Source organism: Bos grunniens, chromosome 25 (assembly GCF_055505025.1).
Source record: "Bos grunniens cultivar Pamir isolate PY7600 chromosome 25, Bosgru_T2T1.0, whole genome shotgun sequence".
Classification (NCBI taxonomy): domain Eukaryota; kingdom Metazoa; phylum Chordata; class Mammalia; order Artiodactyla; family Bovidae; genus Bos; species Bos grunniens.
The window spans coordinates 3,562,747-3,590,012 of record NC_141189.1 but is presented as its reverse complement, the minus strand read 5'-3'; the positions used below and the strand labels follow the sequence as shown (position 1 = coordinate 3,590,012).

The 27,266-nt window shown below is 58.4% G+C and overlaps 2 protein-coding genes and 1 long non-coding RNA gene across 30 annotated transcripts in view; 1 reads left to right on the top strand and 2 right to left on the bottom strand.

The window, feature by feature from the left end:
• Window positions 1-6,712, top strand: part of RADIL (Rap associating with DIL domain) — a 51,252-nt gene extending 44,540 nt beyond the window's left edge. The window contains exons 9-14 of the mRNA XM_086373752.1: window positions 3,279-3,429; window positions 4,236-4,426; window positions 4,527-4,878; window positions 5,632-5,771; window positions 5,875-6,014; window positions 6,386-6,712. Coding sequence (XP_086229878.1) covers window positions 3,279-3,429; window positions 4,236-4,426; window positions 4,527-4,878; window positions 5,632-5,771; window positions 5,875-6,014; window positions 6,386-6,491 — 1,080 coding nt within the window. The 3' untranslated portion in view covers window positions 6,492-6,712. The remainder of the gene's footprint in view (window positions 1-3,278; window positions 3,430-4,235; window positions 4,427-4,526; window positions 4,879-5,631; window positions 5,772-5,874; window positions 6,015-6,385) is intronic.
• On the bottom strand, window positions 6,631-25,057 carry AP5Z1 (adaptor related protein complex 5 subunit zeta 1). Of its 28 annotated transcripts, none has more exons than XM_086373758.1 (18): window positions 24,921-25,057; window positions 24,379-24,500; window positions 15,152-15,289; window positions 14,896-15,082; window positions 14,578-14,719; window positions 14,362-14,474; window positions 13,872-14,040; window positions 13,464-13,604; window positions 13,041-13,307; window positions 12,477-12,655; window positions 11,970-12,112; window positions 11,665-11,841; window positions 11,198-11,309; window positions 10,915-11,012; window positions 10,449-10,581; window positions 10,157-10,371; window positions 9,633-9,899; window positions 6,631-7,298 (listed from the first exon to the last, which is right to left on the bottom strand). In XM_086373758.1, exons 2-18 carry the CDS (start codon window positions 24,432-24,434, stop codon window positions 7,205-7,207), a joined length of 2,631 nt encoding a protein of 876 aa, XP_086229884.1. In that variant the 5' UTR covers window positions 24,435-24,500; window positions 24,921-25,057; the 3' UTR covers window positions 6,631-7,204. The 28 variants fall into 28 exon arrangements, 25 of the variants coding, with proteins under 25 accessions (XP_086229884.1, XP_086229881.1, XP_086229885.1 ...); XM_086373755.1 differs by lacking the exon at window positions 24,379-24,500 and having other exon boundaries at window positions 13,041-13,203; window positions 13,270-13,307; XM_086373759.1 differs by lacking the exon at window positions 24,379-24,500 and having other exon boundaries at window positions 11,665-11,805; window positions 13,041-13,203; window positions 13,270-13,307.
• Window positions 25,058-25,251: 194 nt separating this feature from the next.
• Window positions 25,252-27,031, bottom strand: LOC147344715 (uncharacterized). The gene is made up of 2 exons (XR_015154222.1): window positions 26,624-27,031; window positions 25,252-25,485 (listed from the first exon to the last, which is right to left on the bottom strand). It is a non-coding gene; the product is annotated as an uncharacterized LOC147344715 (long non-coding RNA).
• Window positions 27,032-27,266: the final 235 nt, after the last annotated feature.

Below are 27,266 nucleotides of genomic sequence, written 5' to 3'. Positions count from 1 at the left end.
GCTTTTACCCTGCAGGCAGGGTGACGGCCCAGCACGTCCGTGTCTCGTCCCTGACCTACAGCAGTGGCACGGGGGCCCTGCTGGCAGGTGGAGGTGAGGGACCCCGTGGTGGGGCGGTCACGCCGGTCACCTGGTCACCTGGTAGCCCCATCTAAGCTCATGAGTCCTTAAATCTGGGAAAATGTTTGTAAACGATGTGACCGACAAGGGCTTCATTTCCAAAATCTACGAACAAGTCATAAAGCTCAGTATCAAAAAATAGCCCCATCAAAAATACGCAGAAGACCTAAATAGACAGTTCTCCAAAAAAGACATACAGATGGCCAAAAGGCACATGAAAAAATACTCGACGTTGCTAATTATTAGCGAAATGCAAATCAGAACTACAGAGTGGCATCACCTCACACCTGTCGGGACGGCCGTTGCTAAAAAGCCCAAAACTAAGAAAAGCTGGCGTGGGCGTAGAGGAAAGGGAGCCCCTGTGCTGGCGCAGCCACTGTGGAGAACAGGGTGGAGAATCCTCAAAAGTTAAAAATAGAGTTGCCATATGATTCAGCACTTAATCCATATGGTAGCAACGTAATGTTAAAAATCCTTCAAGCTAGACTTCAACAGCCCTGAGAACTTCCAGATGTTCAAGCCAGGTTTAGAAAAGGCAAAGGAACCAGAGTTGCCAATATCTGTTGGATCATAGAAAAAGTGAGGGAATTCCAGAAAAACATCTGCTTCATTGACTGTGCTAAATAAAGTCTTTGACTGGGTGGATCACAACAAACCGGAAAATTCTGAAAGAGATGGGAATACCGACCACCTGACCTGCCTGCTGAGAAATCTGTAAGCAGGTCAAGAAGCAACAGTTAGAACTGGACATAGAACAACAGACTGGTTTGAAATTAACTGGAGGGCTTTAAGGCTGTATATCGTCCCTCTGCTTATTTAGCTTGTGTGCAGACATCATGCAAAATGCCAGGCTGGCTGAATCACAAGCTGGAATTAAGATTGCTGGGAGAAATAACCAACAACCTCAGATATACAGATGATACCACTCTAATGGCAGAAAGTGAAGAACTAAAGAGCCTCTTGAAGGTGAAAGAGGAGAGTAAAAAACTTGGCTTAAAACTCAACATTCAAAAAACTAAGATTATGGCATCCCTTCATGGCAGATAGATGGGCAAAAAGTGGAAATAGTGGCAGATTTTCTTGGCCTCCAAAAGCACTGTGGATGGTGACTGCAGCCACGAAATTAAAAGATGCTTGCTCTTAGGAAGAAAAGCTATGGCAAACCTAGACAGCATATTAAAAAGCAAAGACATCACTTTGCCAGCTGGAGGTCCATAGAGTCAAACCTACGGTCTTTCTAGTAGTCATGTATGAATATGAGAGTTGGGCCATAGAGGTTTAGTGTTGAAGAATTGATGACTTTGAATTGTGGTGCTGGAGAACTCTTAATTCAGAAAGACGCACGCACCTCAGTGCTCACAGCAGCACTGTTTACAATCTCCAAGACACGGGAGCAACCCGCGTGTCCACAGACAGGAATGGGCAAAGGAGGCGCGGCCCCTGTGTACAGCTGGGTACCACTGAGCCATTCGGAAGGATGGAATAATGGTATTTGCAGCAACGTGGGGACAGCCGGAGAGTATCACACTAGGCAAGTCGGAAAGAGAAGCACAGATGCCACGCGATACCACCTGTGTGCAGGATCTAAAGTAAGATGTGAAGGAAGGAACTTACAAAGCAGAAGCAGGCTTGCAGACGTAGAAAGCTAACTTATGGTCACCAGAGGGGAAAGGGAAGACGAGATGAAGTGGGATTTGGGATTAACAGATGCAAACGACTCTACACGAAACGGAAACAGGGATTCTCCGTGCAGCGCAAGGAGCCACACTGAGTACCCTGCAATAAACCATGATGGAAGAGAGTCTGAAAGTCACAGCTGGATGATTCTGTATGTATAAAATTACTTTATACCAGCAATTAACAGAGCACTGTAAATCAACTATACTTCCATAAAAGGAAAAAAGGAGGCAGAAGAGTGGGTCAGAGAAACAGGAGAGGAGGCGGCGGCAGACGGGCCATGGCGTGCAGCGGCCTCCGGGATTCAGGAGCAGCCCTCGGCCGGAGTGGGTCCTGCCCTGGAGCCTCCGGGGAACACAGCCCCCGACCCTCCGTCTAGCCCTGTGTGAACCATGTGGGTGTTTGACCCCGAGACCTGTGAGACGGCTTGTTCTCGCCGCCACGTTCAAGCTCGTTTGCTGCAACAGCAGCCGGAGACAAGGATGCCAGCTCGCCCGCCCGCCCCCGTCACTTGCGCCTTGACACGGTCGTCACTGGGTGTGGTGAGGCCGCCAGGCCCTTTCCTGCTGGGCAGCAGGCAGCCCCGTGGACTTTCTCCTTGCCACCCACAGTCCTGCCCTGGGCTGTCACTCACCGCCCAGCACCGTCGTTTGCCACCCTCGAGACAGGCTGTTTAGGGAGAAGAAGCTTGTTTAAAAAACCGTCGACATTCTCGTAAAAAGGAGGCAGAGTATCCGTAACATAATGACCGGATGCTGTAAATGGGAGAACAGAAAGAATTCTTGGAAGTTAAAACTGCGACATCAGAGATGCAAAGTTCGGTAGCAGAGTTGGAAGTTGAAGTTGGGGAATTTCCCAGAAAGCAGAGCCCGTGAGATGGGAAGGAGGTGCCTGGCCGTCGGGCGACCGTTGACTCCCTCCCTGGAGAAGCAGCCGAGGCCTCGCTGGGTGCGGTGAAGAAGGGGCCGACCCCCCCCACAGCTCAGGACCCCCGTGACCCCGCCCAGGCCTCTGATGTTGGCAGGGAAGTGAAGCAAAAAAGGGAGAGAGGAGGAAGGTAAAGGGCAGTCAGTGACACCCGCTTCCTAGCAGCAGGAGGCCAGAGAGGCAGAGCGAAGGGGCCAAGACCTGCACCGACATGCCCCCGCGGGCTCCCAGGGAGGAGCCCGCTTCTCAGGAGCGGACACATAGCTGCCACCCAGGTTCCCCACCAGGGCCTCCCGCCTGGAGTCCTGAGCCCTGGTGGCTGGAGGGCGCTCTCCCACCCTGGGCCCCCGGGTCCCCCGGAAGCTTCCCTCACAGAAGGCAGGGGCGGTCTGAGCGTTCCCAGGAGCCCTCCCTGGTCCCCGTCACAGCCAGAGCTGGTCCCCTTGCAGACCTCACTCTCCGCCTGGCCCCTGGGGGCTCCCCAGAAGGCAGGCCGGCCCCCCTTGCGTGGGGTGGGCTCCGCGCCCTTTGACCAGGAGTGCTTCTTGTCGCAGATGAGCTGGGCGAGCCTGCGGGCCGCGTTCCCCGCCCTGAGCCCCGCGCAGCTGCACCGGCTGCTGACTCAGTACCAGCTGGCCTCGGCCATGGGCCCCATGAGCGCCTGGGAGCCGGGTGCCCAGGACGGCCCTGCCGCCTTCAAGTCAGGTGAGGCCCCTCCGTGGGGGCGCTGGGAGCTGGGGCATCGCCCGTGGGCTCCTGGACGCCCCAGTCCTCGGGTAGGGGCAGGGCAGGACCCCCGAGGAGGAAGGTGGCCCAGGGCTGGGGCTCCCCTTGGCCCCCGAGGTCCGGGCTCGGTAACGGGTCCCCGCTCCCCCTTGGGGCCTCGCCCAGCACTCAGCCACCAGGGAGGGGGCAGGCTGTCCACACTGGGCAGCTCGACACAGTGCGGTTCTGGGCACACCTGCCGTGCCCACACGCTCGTGCACACGGGAACAGACGCACATACATGCACGTGCTCTTCACGAGTTAGCCGAGCCCCTCGTGTCGTGAGCAGTGTGTGACACAGAGACGGACAGTGAAGGGTGGGGGTGCAGACAGAAGGGGCTTCGCCCCATCTCCCCCTTATCACCTGGGCTTGGACTCTGGACAGTACCCCCCTTGAACTGGGTCATGTCGAAGGCCTGCGGCGGGGGGGGGGGAGGGCTCTGTCTGGGGGTCAGAGCACCATTCCCAGTGCGGAGGCCAGCAGGCAGGTGGGCCGTGCCCCACGGGTGACAGTGTGGGGTGCAGTCAGTGTGGCTGTGGGCACCCCCAGTGTGGGCACGTGCTGGGCCGGGGGCGTCTGGGAGGGTGTGGGGCGCACGTTCCCCCTGGCGGAGCTCGGGTCATCCCGGTGGCCCTTGGGGCTGGGCCGGCCTGGGTCCCGCCCCCGGGTCCCTGGGGTCTGGTGGTGGCGGGCGGGTTGTAGGCAGCGCCTCCTGGCTGAGGTCACAGCCCCTTGCCCCCACCAGAGGAGGTCCTGGAGTCCTACGAAAACCCCCCGCCCATTGTCTTGCCGAGCGAGGGCTTCCAAGTGGATCTGGACACAGAGTGCCCGGACGACCGTGTCTACCAGCACCTCCTCTACATCCGCCACTTCCTGTGCGGCCTGCGGAGCCAGCCCGGCCCCAGTGGAGCGCCCACCCGGCCTGAGGGCCTCCAGGTGCCGGGGACGCAGCAGCGGGGCGCCCGCGGCTCGGGGGGCCCCTCTGTTTCCCTCTCAGGTCCACCGCTCGGGGCTGAATTCTCTCTCGTCTCCCCAGGGCCTACACCATGCCAGTCCCGAGGGCCACCCTGAGGCCCAGAGCTGCCCCCTTGCTTCCAGGGACCCCACAGGGGGAGCCCAGGAGACCGGCCTGGAGCACCCTCTCTCTTCTGTGGGGGGTCCCTGGGCACAGGGCGTCCCAGGAAGGCCGCCCGGCTGCCCGAGCCGTGGGGGCCTCCAGGCCGTGGACCCGCATGGGGACCCGTCGTGCCTGCTCACACCCCCAGGCACACCGCTGGGCCTGGACCCCGGGGCTCCCGACTGGCCCGAAGGCAGCAGTGCCTGCGGGAGGGCGCTCCCGGAAGGGCGGAGGACGGGGCCCGGCGGCCCGCGGGGCGCCTCCCGGGAAGGTGAGCCCACCAGCCTGCCCTGCGCCCCGGCGGTTCCCTCAGGGTCCTTCCCCCGCGGAGTCGGGCGGCATGTTTGGCTGGGCTGTCAGCGTCGCCCCTGAGCGCCTGTCACCCTGGAGCACAAGATGGGCCCTAGGGTGGGGGGGCCGGAGAGGGCGCTCGGGCAGTGTGGTGGAACGGACGACTGCTGGTGTGCGTTCAGCCCCCGAGCTGGTGCGAGGCCCGAGGGTCGGGAGGACGGGGGAGGCGGAGCCCTGGGTGCCGGCCGGGCTGCTGGCCGGGCCGAGGGCGCTGAGGGGCAGCCTTGGCGAGTCCTCCGTGTGCAGCGGAGCTGGGTGGGTGCCCCGCGAGCAGGGTCACCGGGACGGGTGCGCCTGAGGCAGGACACCGCTCAGGTGCACAGCACGGCTGGCCCCGTGGGGAGGACCGGACATCCGGGTGGGGAGCAGCAGGGGCCCAGCTCGGGGCGGGCAGACGGGGCTCACCGCTGAGGGGTGTGAGGCTGGGGAGGAAGGCGGCTGAGAACGCGCAGAGCCCCCGCTCAGCCTCCTGAGGGGTGGAGTCCTGCGGCAGCACCAGGCGGCTGGCCTGCCCCCGTCCCCCAGACGGCCCCAGCGGGTCTCCCCTGGACCTTTGGGAGCAAGTGTCCTCTGCAGCAGCTGAGCCGGACGTGGGTCCTGGACCTGGGGGGAGTCTGGACAGAGGCCTGAGTGGCCGCCCCTCACCCGCCCGCCGCACTTTCTGGTTCTACAGGAGACTGTGCGGCCCCGGAGGACGAGCCCCCTCCGGCCCCGTCCAGCCACAGCTCCAGCACCGATGACTTCTGCTACATGTTCGTGGTGGAGCTGGAGCGTGGCCCCTCGGGGCTGGGCATGGGCCTCATTGACGGGATGGTGAGTGGCCGCCCTGGGCCCGGCTGGGGAGGTATGGAGGTGCCGGTGCTGGGGCCCCGCGGGCGAGGGCCCACGGAGCCCTGAGGCTGCTCCTCTCCTGCAGCACACGCCCCTGGGCGCCCCTGGGCTCTACATCCAGACCCTGCTCCCGGGCAGCCCCGCCGCAGCCGACGGGCGGCTGGCGCTGGGAGACCGCATCCTGGAGGTGAACGGCAGCAGCCTGGCAGGCGTCAGCTACCCGAGGTACCCGCCCCGTGCCCCGCCCCGGGGGATGAGCCTGGCTGCCGCCTCAAAGCCCAGCAGCGGGCCCTGTCACTGCCCGTTTTGGAGATGAGCAAGTGCGGCGCAGTGTCGCCTCCTGCCCTTCCTTCCCTCACTCACCCTGATGCCACCGCAGTCCCCACCCAGGGGCTCAGGTGCCTTGGGCTCCAGAGTGGCAGCGGGTGCCCTGGCTCTCTGATCCTGAAGCTCCGTCCCACTCGGGGGGCTCAGGGTTACTGCCTCTGATTGTCCCCTTGGGACAGCAGTCGGGGAGGCTGCCCCCCGCTGGACCAGCGCCCAGTCCTCACTGGGCGGGCTCGTCTACACCGGCCGTGTCCCTTGGCTGCTTTCAGGGCGGTGGATCTGATCCGACACGGGGGCAAGAAGATGCGGTTTCTGGTTGCCAAGTCTGACGTGGAGACAGCCAGGAAGGTCCGCTTTCGCACACCGCCCCCCTAGGCACCCTGCGCGGGGGGCCGCCCGCCTGCCCCTGGGTCCCGCGGGCACATCTCTCCTGCCAGGCTATTCCTCGCAGGTGCACCCCCAGCAGGACACCTGCAGTCCCTGCGTGTACGTTCTATTTATATGACAGACAACGTTGTGATGTTTGTTACAGAGCTTTTATGTTTGAAGGTTTTAATGGAAAAATGTAGATTCAATAAACTATCTTTCATATTCCAGAGGGTGGCAGGGCATGGCATCTAGGGGGCACCATGCTGGTTCCCAGAGGGGCCATGGGGGCTCCCGGATCTGCTCCCGTCCCCACCAGCGTGGGAGACTGGTGACAACACGGGATCCCCGGGGTGGTGGGATGGCTCTAACTCTGCGTCTGCCTTCCCCCTGCCCCAGACGAGGAGCCGGCCATGCCAGGCAGCCCCCTGCCATGGAGGGAGAGTGCGAGAGCCGCCCACCCCTCAGAGTGGGCTTTGCGCTTGGGGTGCCGCGATCAGCACGGTCCTGAAGAGATGGTCTAGAAACCTCGGGAGGCTATAAAGCGGGAGTCTTGACCCACTCCGGGTGCCCAGGCCTCCCCAGGCCTCACACCCCTCGCCTGGCATCCGCCCGGTGTCTGGCCCGCCTCCTGCCCCAGCAGCGGGGCTGCATACAGGTCAGTGCTGGTGTCAAAGGTGAGGCGCTGACCGTCTTCAGGTTCGGCTGCGTCCTCACTGGGCTCAGAGCCTGGGGTCGGGCTCTGGGCCCGTGTCCTCTGACGGGCACGCAGACTCGGGACGAGGGGTCCTGGCCAGTCCACTGCAGACACACCACCTACGTGGAAAGGAGTCTCCTGCAGGGAGCAGCAGCCCAGCCAGTCCCAGGTGGGTCCCAGGCCCCGGGCCTCAAGTGCCACGAACTCCCTGCCGCACCCTGGTTAGTGCAGAGTGGGGCGGGGGGGTGCGGGTGGGGTGGCCCTGCTGGCTGCCTTGTGTCGGCATTGGGATTCCGACTGCCCTGAAGCAGCTGCCCAGGTGCTGGATGAGATGCATTTTTTCCCTGAATTTATGTTTGGCTGTGCTCGGTCTCGGTCGCTGCTCAGGCTGCTCTCTGGGGAACGGGGGCTGCTCTCTGGCGGGGGTGCGTGGGCTTCCGTGGCAGCTTCTTGTTGCAGAGCACAGGTGCCAGGGGCACTGAGCCACCAGGGACACCTGGATGAAATGTACTTTTAAAAAGCCACTTAAAATGTATGCTTGAACCCAAAAGAAACTCTTAGAGCCCCAGATTGAAATAAGGGCACAAGTTCAGGGAGGCTGGCACCTGGCCTGAGGCCCACCAACCTCCCCCCACCTCCGTGGTGCTGCTTGGCTTGGGGGCGCCTGCACACTGCAGGGTCCCTCAGTTCTGGGGGAAGACCTCGGGGCTTCTCTTCTCGCAGGGAGTGTGGGCTGCCACCTGTCTTTGGGGAAGTACCCAGGTCACTCCTAGGCCGTTCTTTGAGGCTGGTACTGTTATTACCCCACTGAAGGGAATGGCTGCCCACTCCAGTATTCTTGCCTAGAGAATTTCATGGACAGAGCCCGTGGGATCGGAGTTGGGCACGACAGTCACTCAAACACGTTCCCTGTTTCAGGTGAGTGTGGAGCGGGTGGGGCTGTGCTTTTCTGTGTCTGTGGGCAAGTGAGCACCAGGATGACGTTGGGAAACCCCACAGAACCCAGTCTCTGCAAGCCACCGCCGCCCTCCTCTCTGTGCGTGGGCATGACCTCAGGTGAGCGCTCTGCAGGCACGCAGACCTTGACCTTGCACCATGGCTGGGCCAGGCTCCCAGGCCCGCAGCGTCCACCTGTGTGGTGCGGATGCCCTGTGGGCCGCCCGGCCCTGCCGACGAGTGGGCGCACGCTCCCCACACGAGACCAGGGCAGGACGGGGCGTAATCGCCACCTCCACCTGGGCGGCAGTCAGGATTGAACTCCAGTTGTTCAAGTAGACTCAGCCGCCACAAAAGTCCACCCTGTGAAGAGTGTGGTAAGGGGACACTGCGGAGGGGCCCTGGCTCAGTGTGAGGAAGCAATTAAGATCCCCCCCAAAACCCATGTTCTCAACACACATCTGTGACCCAAACTTGCAATATCTGACGACCTGAAAACACTGAGAGCTGTGCATTAAGGGGCGTCGGGCAAAGTGCAGAGTGTTTCTCTAGGGGTCATGGTGCTCCATCTGAGCCTCCCGGGGCGTCAGGCAAAGTGGAGTATTTCTCTAGGGGTCATAGTGCTCCACCTGGGCCTCCCGGGACGCAAGTCTGGAGGGCTGGGCAGGGGTGAGGGGCTCGCTGGGGCTCGCAGGGCTGGGCCGGCCCCGCCCTGGGAGGGGAGGGGCGGGGCCGGGGCGGCCGGGCCGGGACTCGCGGAGCAGCAGCGCCACCTGGTGGCCGGGCCCCCTCCCGGCGCGGGTGGGGGTACCGCAGGCCTACTCCAGGGGAGGAGCAGTAGGGAGCACTGGGGCTGCAGGGAATTCTGGCCCCACCGCACCCAGTGTGTGTCCACTACTCGGGGGAAGAGCAGAGCGCACGTGATCTCCCGGGTACGGCTTCCAGCGGCAGGTGCTGGGGTGGCCTTGTCCTGCGGGTGGGAGACTGCAGGCTTGTGGAGGCAGTAGGGCCTCCCAACCCGCCTTCCCGTCTCCAAGCTAAACTCAGGAGCACAAAAAGCTCTCCACTGACCAGACTCACATCCCAGTGGCAGCCTTCGGCTCTGGGAGATGGACATGGCTCCTTTCTGACTGCACGCCAGTGCTCTGTCCTCGATCACTGGGGACACGTGGGGATTAGGTGGGAGGACCACTGGGGAAGGCCTCACCCGCGGGGCTGCCCGCTTCCTGGGCGGACATAAAGGGAACCAACCCTGCCCTTGTGTGCACAAATATTTTGTGAAGGAGGTTTATTTTTGTTCTTTCTCCTCTTGCCCCCAAATAACAGCAGAACACAGGCAGCCCCAACAGGGGCCAAAGCCGAGAGTCAGTGCCGTCTCTGCCAGAGGTGGCAGAGACAGGCTGAGATGGTGGACTCCTCCCGCCCCCTTCCCAGGTTTCTCTGACCCCTGAGGCCATGGCAGGGACCCAACACCAGGCTCTGCAGCCTGGTGCCTACTGGGTCCCCCATTCCCTCACCCTGGCAGGAGGCCTGCCTCGCGCTCCAGCAGCCGGCTGACCGTGTCCAGGGCCAGGGGCAGGGCGGTGTTGCAGTCGCGGTGATAGCGGGGCTGGGACACCTCCACACTGGGCGTGAGCACGAACTGGGCCACGCTGGGCATCTTGAGCAGGTTCAGCAGCTCGGTGGCCCGTGTGCGGACGGCTCCCAGATCGTCCTCGCCGTGCACGGGGCCCACGGCTGGGCTCTGGGCCAGCGTCCTCATCTTGGACAGGAGCAGGGAGACCCTGAGGGTGGGGGGCCCAGCCTGTCAGCGCAGGCGCACCCCTCAGGTGGATGGGGGCTCGGGGAGGGGCCCGGCCGCCAGGAGCACGGGCTAGTGTGGCCTTAACTCCAAAAAGTGCCCACAGCCGGGGCCACTGGCACCCAGCTGGGAGGCTCGTGCAGACACTGTGTCCAGGTGTCTGGGAGGGGGCGGCTGCCAAGCCCTTTGCTTTCCCTACGGGAAGGCTGCAGGTTCCCTCTACCTGCCCCAAACCCGTACCTGGGGATCAGGTCTTGGCTCCGGGAGGCCAACTTGGTCAGCGTGGTCATGAGCACAGTGATGACCTGCGGAGGACACTTGGGAAGGGCGGCGGAAGGCCGAGACTGGGTGACCTCGAAGAGCAGGGCCTCCAGAGCTTCGAAGAACCTGCTGATCTGCTCTGCACTGCAGCGCCGGTCCCAGGACACTGAGAGGTACTCGCCAATGGCCCACACCTGGGCAGGGAGCAGCACTCAGCCCACAGCAGGCCCCGTGCCAGGCGCAGGCCAGGGCGAGGGGGAGGCCGCCTTACCACAGAAGTGAGCATGTGCCCAGTGCTGCGGGGCCCCCCCAGGCTGCCCACGAACTCCAGCAGCTCTTTGGCCCGCTCAACCACCAACGGGGGATGCAGCTTGCACAGGGCCGGGAACTGGGAGCTCAGCACCCTGTCGGAGAGGACACCGCTCAAGAGACCCCAGCCCCACGGCCTGCCTGGAACTACCGGCTGGTGGGGCGGGCTCTGTCCTCGGGCCGGGCTGGCGAGGGGATGAGCCCACACAAGTCGGGCTTTCAGAAAGGGCATCTTCTGGAAGGCTCTGCCCAAGAGAAGCTGGAGGGGAGGGGATGTGGCAACTCTCGGGGGTGGGAAGAGTCTGTGCGGCAGCCCACAAAGTGCCGAGGGGTGAGTGCTGGGGGTGAGGCTGGGGAGGGGGTCTGCAGTGACCAGGGCTGAGGGCACAGGAGGGGTGGAGCCCATGGAGCTGCCAGGAGAGACCCACCTGTGCACGTCAGCTTCATACCCCTCAACCTGGAAAAGTGAGTCACTTCTCTCCAAGAGCAGCAGTGCCAGCTGGCTGGCCAGGGCCCCACTGGCGAACTGGGAGGGAGAGAGAGCCTGGGTGCCTGCCCAGAGGCACCTGTGCGCTGGGCCCCACCGTGTCTGCTGCCCTGGGGGCTGCTGTGAGCAGCACTTTGCGCCCTGACCGTGTACTGCTGCGGTTGGCCCCGCAGCTCCAGCTGGCCCTCTGCTGCGGGCACGGAGGCCCTGGGAGGCAGGCTCACCTGTGTCACCGCCGCGAAGAACGCTCGGAGTAGGGTGGGCACAGCCTGGGCACACTGGAGTACCCGGGCGCAGCTGGCAAGGGGCTGGAGCAGCTGGTGGAGCGGCGTCAGCCTGGGGACAAACGGCCCGCTCCTAAGCACCCGGCGCTGCCCTCGTCAGCCTGCCCTAGCTCCCCCGGGACACGCGTGCGGCTGGGGCCAGTCCTGGCGCGTCCACCTCTCGGGTGCTCAGCCTCACTTCCTCCATCTGCGGAAGGAGTCAGCGTGCCCCCCACCCTCCGGAACAGCAAGGACAGGACTACGTAGCGGAACAAACCACAAGCTCAGTGCCCGGGAAGTGCTCAGCCACGCGGCCAGCGCTGCTGGTGGCCGTGAACAGAACTATCTCACCAGGTCAGAAAGCAGCAGGCTCGGGGCTGGGCTCCGGCCGCAGCGGCCCGCGCTCAGGGCCCCCCCAGAGGGCCTACCTCTCCACGGTCCCGCTGGCCTTGGCCCGCAGCAGGTGCTGGAAAAGGCCCTGGGCCTGGGGGTCCCGTAAGGCCTCCAGGCAGCCGGGGGCCCTCACGGAGACGTCCCAGAGCGGCCTCTCAGATGCGGCCTGTGACGCCCTGCAAGCAGAGACGGCTGGGACGTGGCTCCTGCTCCTGCCCCATGTGCCCCTGATCAGGGAGAGACTCGAGCAGCCGTCACCCTAATGGCACCCGCCCTGGACCGGGCCCCCGCGGGAGGCAGGGCAGAGGCGTGGGAATGGGGAGCAGTGGGCTGGGCTCACCGGAGCTGCAGGTCCAAGGCTGCGGTCAGGCTCGGCAGGTCCAGCAGCAGGTGGAGCATCTCCACGGCCGTGCCTGCGTCAACCAGCACCGGCAGGAGCGCCACGAACTCAGAGGTGAGGGCTGGACTGCTCCAGGCCAGGAACTGCAGGGGCGAGGGGCGCCTCAGTACCCCCGATCCCACGGCTGGGACGTGCCCTTCACCGTTTTCCCCGGGATCCTGCTTGCTTCTGCCCTCACCTGGTGCCAACAATCAAGTCCTGCCCACCTGCCATCGTTTCTTCCTGACTAAAGGACTAAGTCTCTGGTTCTGGAAAAGCTCCGCAGTGACATGCCAGAAACACCCGTCAAAGGTGAAGGCACCAAAGGGCTGACAGCGGGCGCAGCCGCCCAGTGAGACGCTAACTTTGAACCAACACCGTGGGCTCTGCCAGCCTGAGCGCGCCTTCCCAAGGGCACGGGTCACCGGAGCATGGGTGCCCGCTGCCCCAGGGGCCCAGCTCACATGCCTTGAAGAGGTTGGGAAAGCTGGTCCTGAGAAGGTCCAGGTTGCTGCCGAACAGCACGAGGTGGTCCCTGCAGAACTGGACGAACTCAAAGGCCAGCATCGGGCTGTGGAAGTGTTCGGAAGGGATCCTGGTGAAGAGGTGCTGGCAGACGGCGTCGGCGTCCACTGCGGCAGCCTCCCCTGAGAGCACCGGCTCCATCAGGGCAGGAGGCCTCAGGCCCGGCCTCCAGGGCCTCTCGCGTCCCCGGGACACCCTTGGCAGACACATCCGGCATCACAAGCACGGGACAGCCGGCCGAGTGCACCCGGCTCTTCCCCAATGTCTGGCCACAGACCCGCCCCTCTGAGGACGGACAAGGACTGTTCCTTAGAGGGGCTGGCTTCAGGCACCTTCTAGGGAACTCCTTGGTAAAGAGAGCTCAAGATTAACATCAACCTGGTAACGTTTTAAAAATCCCCGGCACGTGAGTGCTAAGCACCCATCGACGCTGCTGCTCTATGGCGGCGGCGGGGAAGAGGAAGGTGCCCCTGCCCGGCGCCGTTCTCCAGCGCAGGAGGCGCTCACCGTGGTGCAGAAAGAACTGGGCGATGGGCAGCAATGCACGGACGCAGGCCGTGTCCCCGCAGAGTCGGGTGCGCAGGGCCCGCACACACGGGAGGGCGCGGTACAGGAAGGAGGGGTCCTGCCGGCAGAGCACGTCCAGCACCAGCACGGCCTCCACCAGGCACTGCGGGGACACAGGTGGCTCAGAGGGGGCCGTGGGCTCCGCCCAAGGCCGCCCGCCGGCACTCACCGCCTTCTGCAGGTCCGAGTCGGCCTTCCTCAGGGCTCCTGGGGGAGGAAAAGGGCCACCTGGTCTCTGCGTCCCACGGGCACCTCCGGGTGAGGCGGCGGCCCGTGTTCTGGAAGCTCAAGGGGAGGCTGGGGAGCCCACACCTGGGGGGACCCCAGCGCGGACACGCGATGCGGGGCGGGCTCAGGACTCACGCCGGCCGCTCTGCTCCAGGAGGCGCTGGCAGTACTCCAGGGCCTTCTCCCGCAGCCACTCGGCGGGCGGCAGCAGGTGGCTGGCGGTGGAGGCGGCCGAGAGCACGGACACGGTGGAGCCCTCCAGCTCCGACCTGTCGTCTGAAGAGAGGGGATGGCTTAGCAGCTCGCGGAGACGGGCGGTCTGGAGGGCAGGGGAGCATCCACAGGGGCCGGAGCTCAGTCCCGCCTGCTCCCACCCTCACGGGACACCAGAGGTGCAGACACACCCGGACCGTCTAAACCGCTAGCAGGCGTGCGGATGAGGAGTTGTTTGACTCCAACGTCTGGCTTCTCAACACGTCTGGGAAAAGCATCCTGGAGCCCATGAGGCTTGGCCAAGGCGCCCAGGAGCCCGCCCTGTCCCACCTGCATCCGCAGCACCCGGGCGCGCAGGGCCGCCCTGCAGCAGCCAGGCCCGCAGCATGGAGAAGGCCTGCACGTTGAGCCGCTGGTCCTCCGTGAAACGCTGGCCCGTGGACAGCACCGTGAAGAAGTCTGTGGCCACGGTCCCATCCACCTCGGTGACAGGGCCTGGCTGCAGGGGACAAGGGAGGTCAGCAAGCACAGCAGGGTCAAGAACAGCCAGGGCGCCCTCGTAGGATGCGAGAACACAGGCACTTGGGCTGCGACATGGCCCTGCTCCAGATCCCCACCAGCACGACCCAAGACTCCTCACAGCATCATGGGCACAACACAGGCTAAGGGCAGGACCCAAGCACCACGCCCTCAACGCCCGAGTGGAGACAGGAGGGGTCATCCTGGGACCAGGGCGGTGGTCCCGCAGGAGGAGCTGACGGCAGCCCGCAGGTGGCCCCAGGACAGGGCGGCCCACACCCCCGCCGCCCCCGAGACTCACCTGCCGGGCTCTGGGCGTGGAGAAGAAGCCCCCGGAGGCGTGGGCCGCCCCCTGTTGGACGCTGGCGTAGCGGAGCCAGTCCCCCAGCCGCTTGCTGAGTGCCTTGGTCTGCTCTGGGGGGGACACCATGGGGACAGAGTTAAGCGTGTGGGGCTTCCTGGGACCCAGCAGCGGCCCCGGTGGTCCCCCCTGCCCCCCTGCCGACACTGTGCTGACCTTCAGGAAGGGCGTCCGGGGCCAGGCTGGTGACCTTGGACACGACCGGGAGGAGGTACGTCAGGCTGGGCCCCTCAGGCTGCCGACTCTCCAGGACCTTGATGACGCACTGGCCCACGGTCCTGACCTGCTGCGGGTCGCCCTGCAGAACCCCTGGCGGAACGTGAACACCGACTCCCCCCACAAACACCACTCTGCCCAGAACATCACCAGGGCAGGCCCGGCCCAGCCCGCTCGCTCATGGGGCGCACACGGTGGCTGGATCACTGAGCCCAGGGCCACCAGGGGTGGGCTGGGGAGCCGCGGAAGTCACGTTACCTGGGCTAAGAGCACGGAGGCCACCAAGCCCAGCTGCCGCGAGCTCTGGGCGTGGTCGCAGGACAGGCTCAGGCTGTCGGAGGGTGCCATCTCTCTCAGCACGGCGGCGCAGAGCAGCTGGAGCCGCTCGGGGCAGCGGGGCGAGCAGAGGGTGGTCTGCAGCAGCGCCACGCATGTGGGCTCCAGCCTGGGGGGCAGGGGCCGGTCAGCCTCCGCAGGGCCGGGCAGGCCGCCTAGAGGCCGGGGGGGTGCTCACCTCCTGCTGTACTTGGTGGCCGCCACGATGAGGAAGAGCCTCCGCAGGGCGTCCAGGGCATCGGGGCCCCAGTCCTCCGCCTGCAGCAGCGCGCTGACGCGAGCACAGAACCTGCCCAGCTCCTCCGCCCCGACCTCCCTGCAGAGAGACCACCACGTGGGCAACGGGAAAGGCCGCCCTGTCGGGGGCAGGCCCTCCCGAGCAGAGGAGCCCGAGGCCTCTCGGGATGAACCGCTGCCAGGCACCCGACCCAGGTCCTTGCCCCCTCCCCTGCCAGCGGGAGACCCTCAGGCCACCAGCGTCCACAGCAAGCCTCCACACACTCAGGGTTTGTTATTCCAGGACCAGAAAAACAAACCACTTGGTTTAGGAGTCAAAACTAAGGGAGATTTTAGTCTGAACCAAGTTGCTTTTCAAAAGATCCTTTTAACTTCTGGGAATAAGAGTTAAGTATGATAGAGCAAATATTATGACATTACTCTAATGCTTAATTTAAAATGTATCTACTAAGCATTTAAAACAGGTTCCATACTGAATGAGGTCTCAAGACAGCCTGCTTCCCATTCCATGCTGAAAGGCAAGGAGAAGTAACATGCCAGCAAGTCACCACACTTCGAGCTTCAGGGGGGTTCTCGGAAGGGCGCAGCACACAGCTGGGCCAAGCTGTGGGTGAAACCCACCAAATCCGCTCTGCTGACACTCAGGGGCCACAGTTTTGGCCTTAGAGCACGTGCATCCCCAGCCTCTAAGGCTGTGGAGGGGTCCTGGGCGGTGGCTTGTGCTTCCCCATTTACTTGAGGGCTGGCAGAGAAGTCCCAGCAGACTCCCCCGCCACTGCCCCTTATTCCGGACAGAGCGGGGCGCAGCCCCCTACAAACACAGACGGAGGCGTGAGTGGGTGGAGGAGACTCGGCCCTGGGCCAGTCCAGCCTGCTTTTCTCTGGGTGATGTCGGAGGCAGAGACTGCCAGCCTGTCCCAGACGGCGGTGCCCCTCGCCCACACCCTCAGCAGCTCCCGGCTGCTCTCACACTCCTGGCACTAGCGTACAAGCACCCAGCCATCCCTACTCCTCCAAGGGCACCACGTCCTGCTCGCCTGCCTTCGCCCGGCTTGGACCCTCTGCCTGGAGCGCTCTTGGCTGCTTCCCTCATTGGATAACGCCTCGCCTGCTCTGAGCTTCTGGATAGTCATCTGGTCCTTCAGGAAACGCCCCCAGCCCTGCACTCACCCTCCCCGCTTACCCGAGTCCCACATTCCTCTGCAGCTCACAAGTCATGCTTCTGATAAGTTTCTCCATCTTTTCCATCTCTGAAAAATTTATAACTAAAATTTCCTCCAAAGCCTAACTCCAAAACTTCAGTAATTTGTTTTAAAGTGCCACAAATAATCAAAGAAATAGTGAACACTAGTAAGACACAACTGATAGTTACTTAACCTTTCCTCAAATCTTGACAGGAATTCCAATCCACCTAAGACACAGAGAAATAAGAAATAGGGCTATTCCTTCTGCCTTTCAGTCTATGAATTTATAACCGTGAACAGAAGAGAAGCTGGGAGTTGTGAGTGGGTCTCAGTTCTTCGTGTCCCGGCAAGAACTGCGGGGCAAGCATATCACACGTCGAGTGAGATGCTAGCATTTCATCTATTTTCTGGGGCGAGGAGAGTGAGAGAGCAGGAGGACACAGAGCTCACCCCTCAAGAGCAGACATGCAACCACAGCCATGGAGAGGCAGCTCCCACTGAAAACAAACAAGCCTGGGGAGAGGGATCCACATGGACTTGGGGAGGAGGAGCAATCAGGAACTGGTGCCCCTGGGAGGGGACACAGGAAAGGGGGGGGGTACAGGGGCTTGAGTGCCTTCCTGGGGACTGAGGGGTGGAGCCACATACTGCGTGTCCTAGCCTTGGGCTCCGACACCAGGAAGACGAATCCTTTGGCTGGTTTGAAAACCAGTGAGGCCAACAGCAGGGCTGTGAGAAACCTAGCCTCCACTTGTGAAGCGTGGGCACAGGCTCGCCTGCTGCTCAACTAAGGCAGAGGAAGCAGAGCGCGACTGTCTGGGCGTTCCAGGGCCCGCAGTGGTAAAGAACCCGCCTGCCGATGCAGAAGACGCAGGTTCGATCCCTGGCTCAAGATCCCCCACTCCAGTGTCCTTGGCCTGGAAAATCCCATGGACAGAGGGGCCTGGTGGGCTGCAGCCCGTGGGGGTCGCAAGTCAGTGGGATGGGACTGAGCAAGCGCTGGCTGGTTTCCATGCCGGCCCAGCCGAGCACCTGCCCTGCTCCCCTTTAAGGGCAAGGATGCCACTGCTGGGAGGGGGACTAGCACACACTCAGAGGGAACAGAACCAGCCTGGACCTTGTCCTTAGGGCTTCTGCTCCAGCCGTGGGACCCGACCCCACCCCACGAGGGCAGTGATGGCTTCCGTCTCCAGCCCACCTCCTACCAAGGCAGCACCCTGGGGCACCGGCCACACGCGATATGGTAACCGTTTCATCCGATACCACAGACACAGAAAACTAAAGCAAAGTGAGACGGGAAAGACTGAGCAAACAACTACTGAAACATAATTACCAGAAAGAGCTCAAAACGTTAGTAGTAAGAAAGCTGTCTGAACTAGGGAGAACTGAACACAGAATTTTAACAAGGACCTACAAAATATAAAAAAGTAATCCGAGCAGATATGTACAACTGAAATGGAAAGCATACCAGAAGGAGTATAACAACTGGCTGTGTGATGCAGAGGACCATTATCCAATCAGAACAGCAAAAAGAAACACATTTAAGAAACGGAGACCAATTAAGACCCCTCCGGGACAACAGCAAGGGTGCTGATGCTCACATACAAGGGTCCGAGAAGAAGGGTCGAAAATGTATTTGATGAGATTACGACTGAAAACTTCCTGAACCTAAAGAAGGAAACAGCCAGGTACAGGAAGCAAAGAGACCCCTAAACAAGATGAACCCCAAAACAGCCATACCAAGACACACCAAACTTAAAATGGCAAAAGCTAAAGAGAATTCTAACAAGGGAACCCCCATATGGGTATCAGTGGAGTTTTCTGCAGGAACTTTTCAGACCAGAAGGGAGTGGCAGGATATATTTAAAGTCCCAAAAGGAAAAACCTACAGTCTAGGGTGCTTTACCCAGCAATGTTATCATTCAGAATTAAAGAAGAACTTTTCAGACTAGCAAAAACGGAAACAGTTCATCCATACTACACTGACCCTAAGAGTTATAGGAATTTATAGATTAGGACAACGCCCATGAGTGAGCGCAAATGCTCAGTAGAGGCTGTGGGGTCAACCACCGAAGCTACCACAAAGGTCATATACGTGAACCCCAGGGCAGGTAGCCACAAATCAAAAAACCTCAAGAAACAACGGAGAAGCAGTATAAAACCAGCTGGAAAACGAGCAGCAGATGGCAGTAAGAACGTGAAAGTGAAGTCGCTCAGTCGTGGCCGACTCTTTGCGACCCCATGGACCGCAGCCCACCAGGCTTCTCCATCCATAGAATCTTCCAGGCATGAGTACTGGAGTGGGTTGCCATTTCCTTCTCCAGAGGATCTTCCTGACCCAGGGACTGAACCTGAGTCTCCTGCATTGCAGGCAGACGCTTTACCATCTGAGCCACCAGGGAATCTCCCAGTACCCATCAGTAATCACTGTAAATGCCAATGGAGTATCATGCTCCAATCAAAAGACATAAGCCAAACTGATTAGTTTAAAAACAAGACCCGACAATTATACATGCTACTTAAAAGACTCGCTTCACAACTAAGGACACGGACTGCAAGCAAAGGCAATGGGAAAAGATACTCCATGTAAATGGAAACAGGAAAGCAGGGCAGCAACATTCACGATCAGACACAGCAGCCTTTAAACAGTCTACCAGAAGACAACGATGAAGGGGCCAGTACAAAACATATTATTAACATCTGCGCACCCAATAAAGCAGCACCTAAGCACTAACAGGCAAAAAGGGGGAACTGGCAGTGTTGCAGTCACAGCAGGGACTCCAACACCGCACATCAGTGGGCGCGCCGCGCGCAGTGGCTCAGTCGTGTCCGACTGCGAGCCCACGGGCTGCAGCCCCCAGGTTCCTCTGTCCATGGGTTTCCCAGGCAAGAACACTGGAGTGGGTTGTCATGCCCTCCTCCACAGGATTGTTCCCAACTCAGGGATCGACGGAGAAGGCAATGGCACCCCACTCCAGTACTCTTGCCTGGAAAATCCCATGGACGGAGGAGCCTGGTAGGCTGCAGTCCATGGGGTCGCGAGGAGTCGAACACGACTGAGCGACTTCCCTTTCACTTTTCACTTTTCTGCATTGGAGAAGGAAATGGCAACCCACTCCAGGGTTCTTACCTGGAGAATCCCAGGGACGGGGGAGCCTGGTGGGCTGCTGTCTATGGGGTCACACAGAGTCAGACACGACTGAAGTGACTTAGCATAGCATGGCATAGCAGGGATCGAACCCAGATCTCCCGTGTTGCAGGCAGATTCTTTACCGTCTGAGCTACCAGGGAAGCAACTGTACCAATAATTGACTTATTATTCAGATATAAAATCAACAGGGAAGCAGCAGTCTTAAATGACACACGTAAACTAGGCAGACTTTCTCTCTAGGATTCTCCATCCAAAACCAGCCGAACACACATTCTTTTAAACGCACATGGGATGTTCCCAGGATAGATCACGTTAGACTATTAAATGAGCCTCAACAAATTTAAGAGGACAGAAATGACATCCAGTACCGTTTCTGACCACAACAGTATGAAAGTAGAAATGAATCACAGGAAGAAAAAAACGGGAAAAACACAAACACGTAGAGTCACTGCACGCTACTAGACATGCTGCTCAAGTGAGCGACAGAGACATGGAGGCGCAGACACCAAAGACCCCAGGAGGAGAACAGCACACCCCACGCCTACGGGCTGCGGCAGAAGCAGTTCCAAGAGGGGAGTTTACAGCAGTCCAGGCACACCTCAAGGAACAACAGTCTCAGACCACCACCATCTAAACAGAAACAAGAGACAAAGGCCACAGTCAGCAGACAGAGGGAAATACAAAAACCGGAGCAGAGACAGACAGACGGAGATGACAGACCAGGCTGTAAAGGACAAAACTGCCAAGCCTGCAGGTCAGGGTGGTCAGCAACAGAGAGGACCCAGAGAAGACATGCAAGGGGGGAGACTGTGAAGTGAGACCCTAGAAGGTCTGCAGACAGTGGCACCAATACTTCAGACAGACAGAAGGGAGGACCTAGAAGAAACGGGTGCATTTCTAGAAATACGCAATTCCCAAGAATGAACTGGAAGAAACAGACGATCTGACAGACCTGTCACTAGCAGTGAAACTAAATTAGTGGTAAGACTTCCAGCAAACAAAAGTCTGGGACCAGAGAGCTTCATGAGGGGAGTCTACCAGACACACAGACAGATAATACCTATCCTTCTCAAACTACCCCAAAAAACCGAACGGGAGGGAACACTCTTCAGTTCCTTCTATGAGGCCACAATTACCTTGATACCAAAATCAGGCAGACACTACAAGAAAAAAAAACAATTACAGGTCAGTATCTATGATGAACATAGATCTGAAAATCCTCAAAAGAACATTAGCAAACAAAATTCAACAATAAAAAAAGATCATGGGGAGTTCTCTGGTGGTCAAGTGATTAGAACCCTGCGCTTTCACTGCTGAGGGTGAAGGTTCAATCCCTGTCGGGGAATTAAGATCCCACAAGCCATGAAGTACGGCAAAAAAAAAAAGAAAAAAGTCCATGGTCATTCCAGGATCACAAGGATGCTTCAACATCCGCAAATCAATTGGTATAATACACCACGTTAACAAATGGAAGGATAAAATTCACGTGACCATTTCAACAGATGCTACAAAAAAAGCATTGGACAAAATTCAACATTCATTCACGACAAAAACTCTCATCAAAGTTGATATCAAGGGGACATAATAAAGGTCATTTATGACAAACCGACAGCTAACGTCATACTCAACACTGAAAAGCCAAAAATACTTTTCTTCCAGGATCAGGAACACATCTATGGATACCCACTCTCACCACTTCTATTTAACACAGCGTAGTGTTTTGTAGGAGCACTTTAGCAAGTAAGAAGTCCTAGCCACAGCAGTCAGACTAGGAGAATAAATAAAAGGCATAAAACTTGGAAGGGAAGTAAAACCTACTATTTGCAGATGACATGATACCATATATGTATAAAACTCTAAAGTTTCCACCAAAAACTATTACAACTAATAAAAGAACTTCAGTTAAGTTGCCAGGATACAAGACTGATATTCAGAAACCTGTTGCTTTCCTATACACGTTAAAATCATGTGAAAAAAAAGAAAACAACCCTAGGAATAACCTTCACACAAGACGTGAAAGACTGAGACTGCAAACTATAAAACACCGAGAGGAAGGTGAAGCTGACAGAGATGCAAAGGTATCTCATGTACGCGAGTTGGAAGAACTGAAACTGCCAAAATCTCCATACTACCCAAAGCCATCTACACATGTAATGCAGTCTCCATCAAAATACCCACGGCTTTTTCACAGAACTAGAATAATTTTAAAACATGAATAGGCAAAGCAATCTTATATATGGAATTTAGAAAGATGGTAACAATAACCCTGTGTACGAGACAGCAAAAGAGACAGTGATGTATAGAACAGTCTTATGGACTCTGAGAGAGAGGGAGAGGGTGGGAAGATTTGGGAGAATGGCACTGAAACATGTAAAATATCATGTATGAAACGAGTTGCCAGTCCAGGTTCGATGCACGATACTGGATGCTTGGGGCTAGTGCACTGGGACGACCCAGAGGGACGGTATGGGGAGGGAGGAGGGAGGAGGGTTCAGGATGGGGAACACATGTATACCTGTGGTGGATTCATTTTGATATTTGGCAAAACTAATACAATTATGTAAAGTTTAAAAATAATAAAATTAAAAAACAAAACAAAACAAAAAAAAACGAAGCTGGAGAGAGGTATCATGCTCTCTGATTTCAGACTATACTAAACTACAAAACTACAGTATCACTATGTGAACATCACGGTACTGGCAGCAACACACACACACCAGTGAAACAGAACAGAGCCTGGAAATAAAACCACACTTATGGGCAATCAACCCATGACAAAGGGGGCAAAACACAGGAGGAAAAGACAGTCTCTTCAAGCAGTGGTGCTTGGTAAAACTGGACAGCTACCTGTAAAGGAAAGAAATTGGAACATTTTCTCGCACCATATACAAAAATAAACAAAATGGATTAAATAACCTAAATGTAAGGTCAGAAACCATAAAACTAGAAGAAAACGGAACACTCTGACAGAAATAGTGGGAATGTGTTTTGGCTCTGTCTCCTAAGGCAAAGAAAGCAAAAGCAAAAACAAGCAAATGGGGCCTAATTATTACATTTAAAAGTTTTTGCACAGCAAAGGAAACCAACTTAATGGGAGAAAACATTTGCAAGTGATATGACTAACAAGGGTTTAATATCCAAAATAAACAATTCACACAACTCAATATGAAAAAAGCAATTTAAAAAATGGGCATAAGACCTGAATAGACATTTTCCCTAAGACGACATATAGATGGCCAACAGGCAGATAGAAAGATGCTCAACTGAGAGAAACAAATCAAAGCCACAACGAGGTAACACCTCATACCTGTCAGAAATGGCTATCAAACGAGAAGACCACAATACCAAATGCTGGTGAGTAAGTGGAGAAAAGAAAACCCTAGTTCACTGTTGGTGGGAATGTAAATTGGTGTAGTCACCAGAAAACTGTTCAGGTTCCTCAAAAAGCTAAAAACTGAACTACATTCCTGGGTATATATCCAAAGAAAACAAAAACTCTAATTTGAAAGGGTACATGCACCCCAATGTTCATAGCAGCCCTGTTTACAACAGCCAAGACATGGAAGCAATCTAAATGTCCATCAACAGATGACTGGATAAAGAAGATGTGATGTGTATACACACAATGGAATATTACTTAGTCATAAAGAATGAAATTCTGCCACGTGCAACAGCATGGAAGAACGCAGAGAGCATTAAGCACAGTGAAGTAAGTCAAAGACAGATACTGATTATCATTTACATGCAGAATCCAAAAAATGGAATTAATGAGTAGAACAAAACAGACTCACAGAGCACATACTAGTCGTTATCGTGGAGACTGGGAACTGGGGAGGGGAAGGGGTTAAGAGGTACAAACCAGTATTAAACAAGGTACAGATACATGGTACAGCACAGGCAATGCAGTCAATATTTTATAACAACTTTAAATGTAATATAATCCAGTAAAATACTGAAGCACTGCATTGCACCCCTGAAACTGATACTGTAAATCAACTGTACTTCGACTTTTTGAAAAAGCTATTTTCCCTTAATAGAGCTTCTAAATTCAAACGAGCCTTAATTGGAATAGTGGACCTTGAGTATTGGAATGTATGTCCAAGATTGAAGGAAACAGAGACGTTTTTGGACGCAGTGGGAGAAAACACTAGCCTAACAGATTTTCAAGGGTTATTTTGACTACAACAAACTTCTGCTCCATTCACAGCCTTTACAACCTAACACGTGTTCAAGATCTTGCTTCCCTAAGATCACAGGAGCCTCAGTTCAGTTCAGTCCTTCAGTCGTGTCCAACTCTTTGTGACCCCATGGATCGCAGCACTCCAGGCCTCCCTGTCCATCACCAACTCCCGGAGTTCACTGAGACTCACATCCATCAAGTCAGTGATGCCATCCAGCCATCTCATCCTCTGTCATCCCCTTCTCCTCCTGCCCCCAATTCCTCCCAGCAGCAGAGTCTTTTCCAATGAGTCAACTCTTAGCATGAGGTGGCCAAAGTACTGGAGTTTCAGCTTTAGCATCATTCCTTCCAAAAAAATCCCAGGGCTGATCTCCTTCAGAATGGACTGGTTGGATCTCCTTGCAGTCCAAGGGACTCTCAAGGGTCTTCTCCAACACCACAGTTCAAAAGCATCAATTCTTCAGTGCTCAGCTTTCTTCACAGTTCAACTCTCACATCCATACATGACCACAGGAAAAACCATAGCCTTGATTAGACGGACCTTTGCTGGCGAAGTAATGTCTCTGCTTTTGAATATGCTATCTAGGTTGGACATAACTTTCCTTCAACGAGCCTGATTTTTTCCACCAACTGGTCTAGCTCCGAATCCATACCTGGATTTCCCTTTAAACCATGGTTCTGGCCGCCTTTGCTTCTCCTCGAGTAGCATCGAGTCTTACACTGACGGACTGCGGGATCTGGGTCCGAGTCTACATCTGTTTTCCCCCGTGAGTCGCTAGTTGGTGAGGAGAGAGCTACCGACTAGTCAGTGGGCGTCCAGAGGCAACCCGGGGCCAGAGGATAGAGGAGCATCCCCTCAACACGCCCAGCGCACCCGCGAGAATCTAAGTCACTAAACCCTTCGCGGCTCCCCGAAGCCGTCGGAAGGCACCGGACTCGCAAACCTCGCACACAGAGCCCGCCACGGCTCAGTCCAGCAGGCTCCCCGGCGCCTCTGTGGCTTTCCCGGCCCTGACGCCGCCGAGCCTCCGGCCCACCCGTGCGGGGTCCCAACCCGGCCAGCTTTCCGCTCTTCCCTCAGAGCGCCGCTCGGGGCCCGCCGCCTCCCCCGGACCGCCTCACGCCGGGCCCGGCCTCCTCCGAGGCCCCGCGCTGAGACCCACCGCCACACGCCCGAGACGTAAAGCGCGCTCACCTGGCCTGGCGGAGCAGACTCTCCGTCCCCGTCGCCAACATCCCGCCGCCACCGCCGCCCTGAGGGCGGGCTGCGCGCTCCAGACAGGGGCGACTCGCGAAGCAGTGCCCGCAGCGACGCCGGCTTCCGGGCCGCGCAGCGTGCCGCATCACGTGGGCTCGGCGCACGGCCCCCGACCAATAGGCTTCGACGCGGGGGGGGGGCGGGACTGTGCGCGGGGGGGGGAGGGGGGCGGGACTGTGCGCGGGTGGGGGGAGGGGGCGGGACTGTGCGCGGGGGCGGGGGGGAGGGGGCGGGACTGTGCCCGGGGGTACCTGCACGGGCTTCCAACGCTTTAAACCGCGGGTCCCGCGGCTGCGGGGGCCGGAGCCGCCTCGCTCCGGGCGCCGTTAGGAGCCTCAGCCCAGCGCCCCCGCTCCGGGTTCTGTCCCACAAACGCCGTCCGCTCCGTCGCCGGCAGGTCTTGTGTGCAGCGCGGCTGAAACTGCTGCACACACCCCGGCCGTGGACTGGGTCCGTGTCCAGAAGTTTGCAAGGAACAGCGGCAACTCTTAGAAGTTCCTTCCTAAAATTCCCATTTCATTTTTGCATCTAATGTAGGCTGTACCTGCCTCTTAAGAAAAAAAAACAACTTATCCCCACCATAATCACAGGCTCTCCGTATCTCGTTTTACAGATAAGGTCAACAGGCTCAGAGAGGAAAGGTCAAATTCAAGTTAATTCTGAAAGGTGTGCTGGCCACAGTATTTCCACCCTGCAGACCGCGTGGGGACACAGGGCGGGTCCTCTGCGCAGTGACAGTCCAACGGGATAAATGCTGTCACAGCCGAACCAGGAGTTCTCCGTGAGGGACATGAAGGACGGGTGCCTCAGATGAGCCCCGAGGGTGTCAGGCCAAGGGGTGGGAGGGAAAGGCAGAGGGAAGGTTCTGAAGGCAGCATGAAGACCTGCTTCTAGGGGCTTACATACGCCTGAGGGCAGCCTGCTGTCTGGCAGGAGAGGAGAGAATGGACTGGGGGCAGGGGGGTGGTGTGGAAAGCGCTGATCCAGAGTGAATGTGTGTGTGTGTGTGCATGGGTGTGTAGAAGGGGCTGATGCAGAGGAGAGAGGGAGGGAGGGAGGCTGCCTGAGCTAGGTAAGGGCCACGGGAGGAGGAACAGGGAAAACCAACGGTGCCAATAGCTTTCTGCTTTTAGGGTGGTGCCGTTCCGTCGGCCATGGGGCGGGAGAGGATGAAGAGGATTGTGGAATCATTCATTCATGGAACAAGCAATGATGGTGGCCCTGGGCTGTGCTTGGCAGCGTTTTAGGTTCTGGGGAACAAGAGAGGCTAAGTCCCTGTCCTCCCAGAATTTACAGCCAGAAACACGGCTATCAAATACATGATCATGTGCAGCTCAGTGGACAAACGCTCTGCAGGGCTGACGAAGGGAGGAGAGGGGAGGGCAAGGTTGGGTGTCTTTGCATAGGGCAGGTCAGCGAGGCCTAGGAAGGGTGAGCGGTGAGGAAGACCCTGGATGGGGGAAAGGGGGATGGCTCAGCGCTCATCAGGAAGGGAACGGGGGAAGGAGCCTGGTCACAGGCCGTCTCGCTGAAGGCTTGCCACGCACTGCACAGCAGCCATCTCACACCTCACACGAGAAGGGCTGTTACTGAAGGAGGTGGCTGACGCTAAAGAACCGGCTCAGGGCCCGGGGTCATACCTGCAGAAGAGGAGGGATACGAACCGGTGGCCGGAGTCCCGGTGAGCTTGGAGCCGCTCTGCCCACTGCCTGCCGAGGAGTGGCCGGCGAAGCGGGAGGACAGCCAGGGACACATGGGGTCCCAGAGGCCACGGGACGCAGAGTCGAGTTCCAAGTGCCGCGGGGAGGCTGAGCGAGGTCAGCCTGACTCGGGGCACCTGGTGTCCATCTGCGGTTGGTTTGGAGATGGAAGGCAAGTCATTTCATCAGAAGATTCGACAGAAAGAACTGCAGTGAGGTGTGGGAGACAAGGGAAGAGGGTGGAAGGGTTACAGTCCGGGACTTGGCCGAGGGATCCAGCACGGCTGACGTTGACCGGGGAGGAGGCCCGCAGGCTGGGACCACCAGATGCCATCAGCTGCTGTTGTCAGGACGCCTGCTGGAGCCGCCCCCCCCCCCCCCCCCGCATCAGGCTGCCGGAAGTCGGGGAGCTGGCACAGCAGGGATGGGCTGGCAGAGGCCCAGCCCTGGAACCACGAGACAAGCTGGGTCTGCAGCTAGCTGACAGTAGCCTAACAAGGACACGTGGTTCTGGTGGGAGTCTGCTGGCCCAAGGGTGACTGTCCTGGGGCGGATGTGCACTCACTTCTCATTGGTCCACACC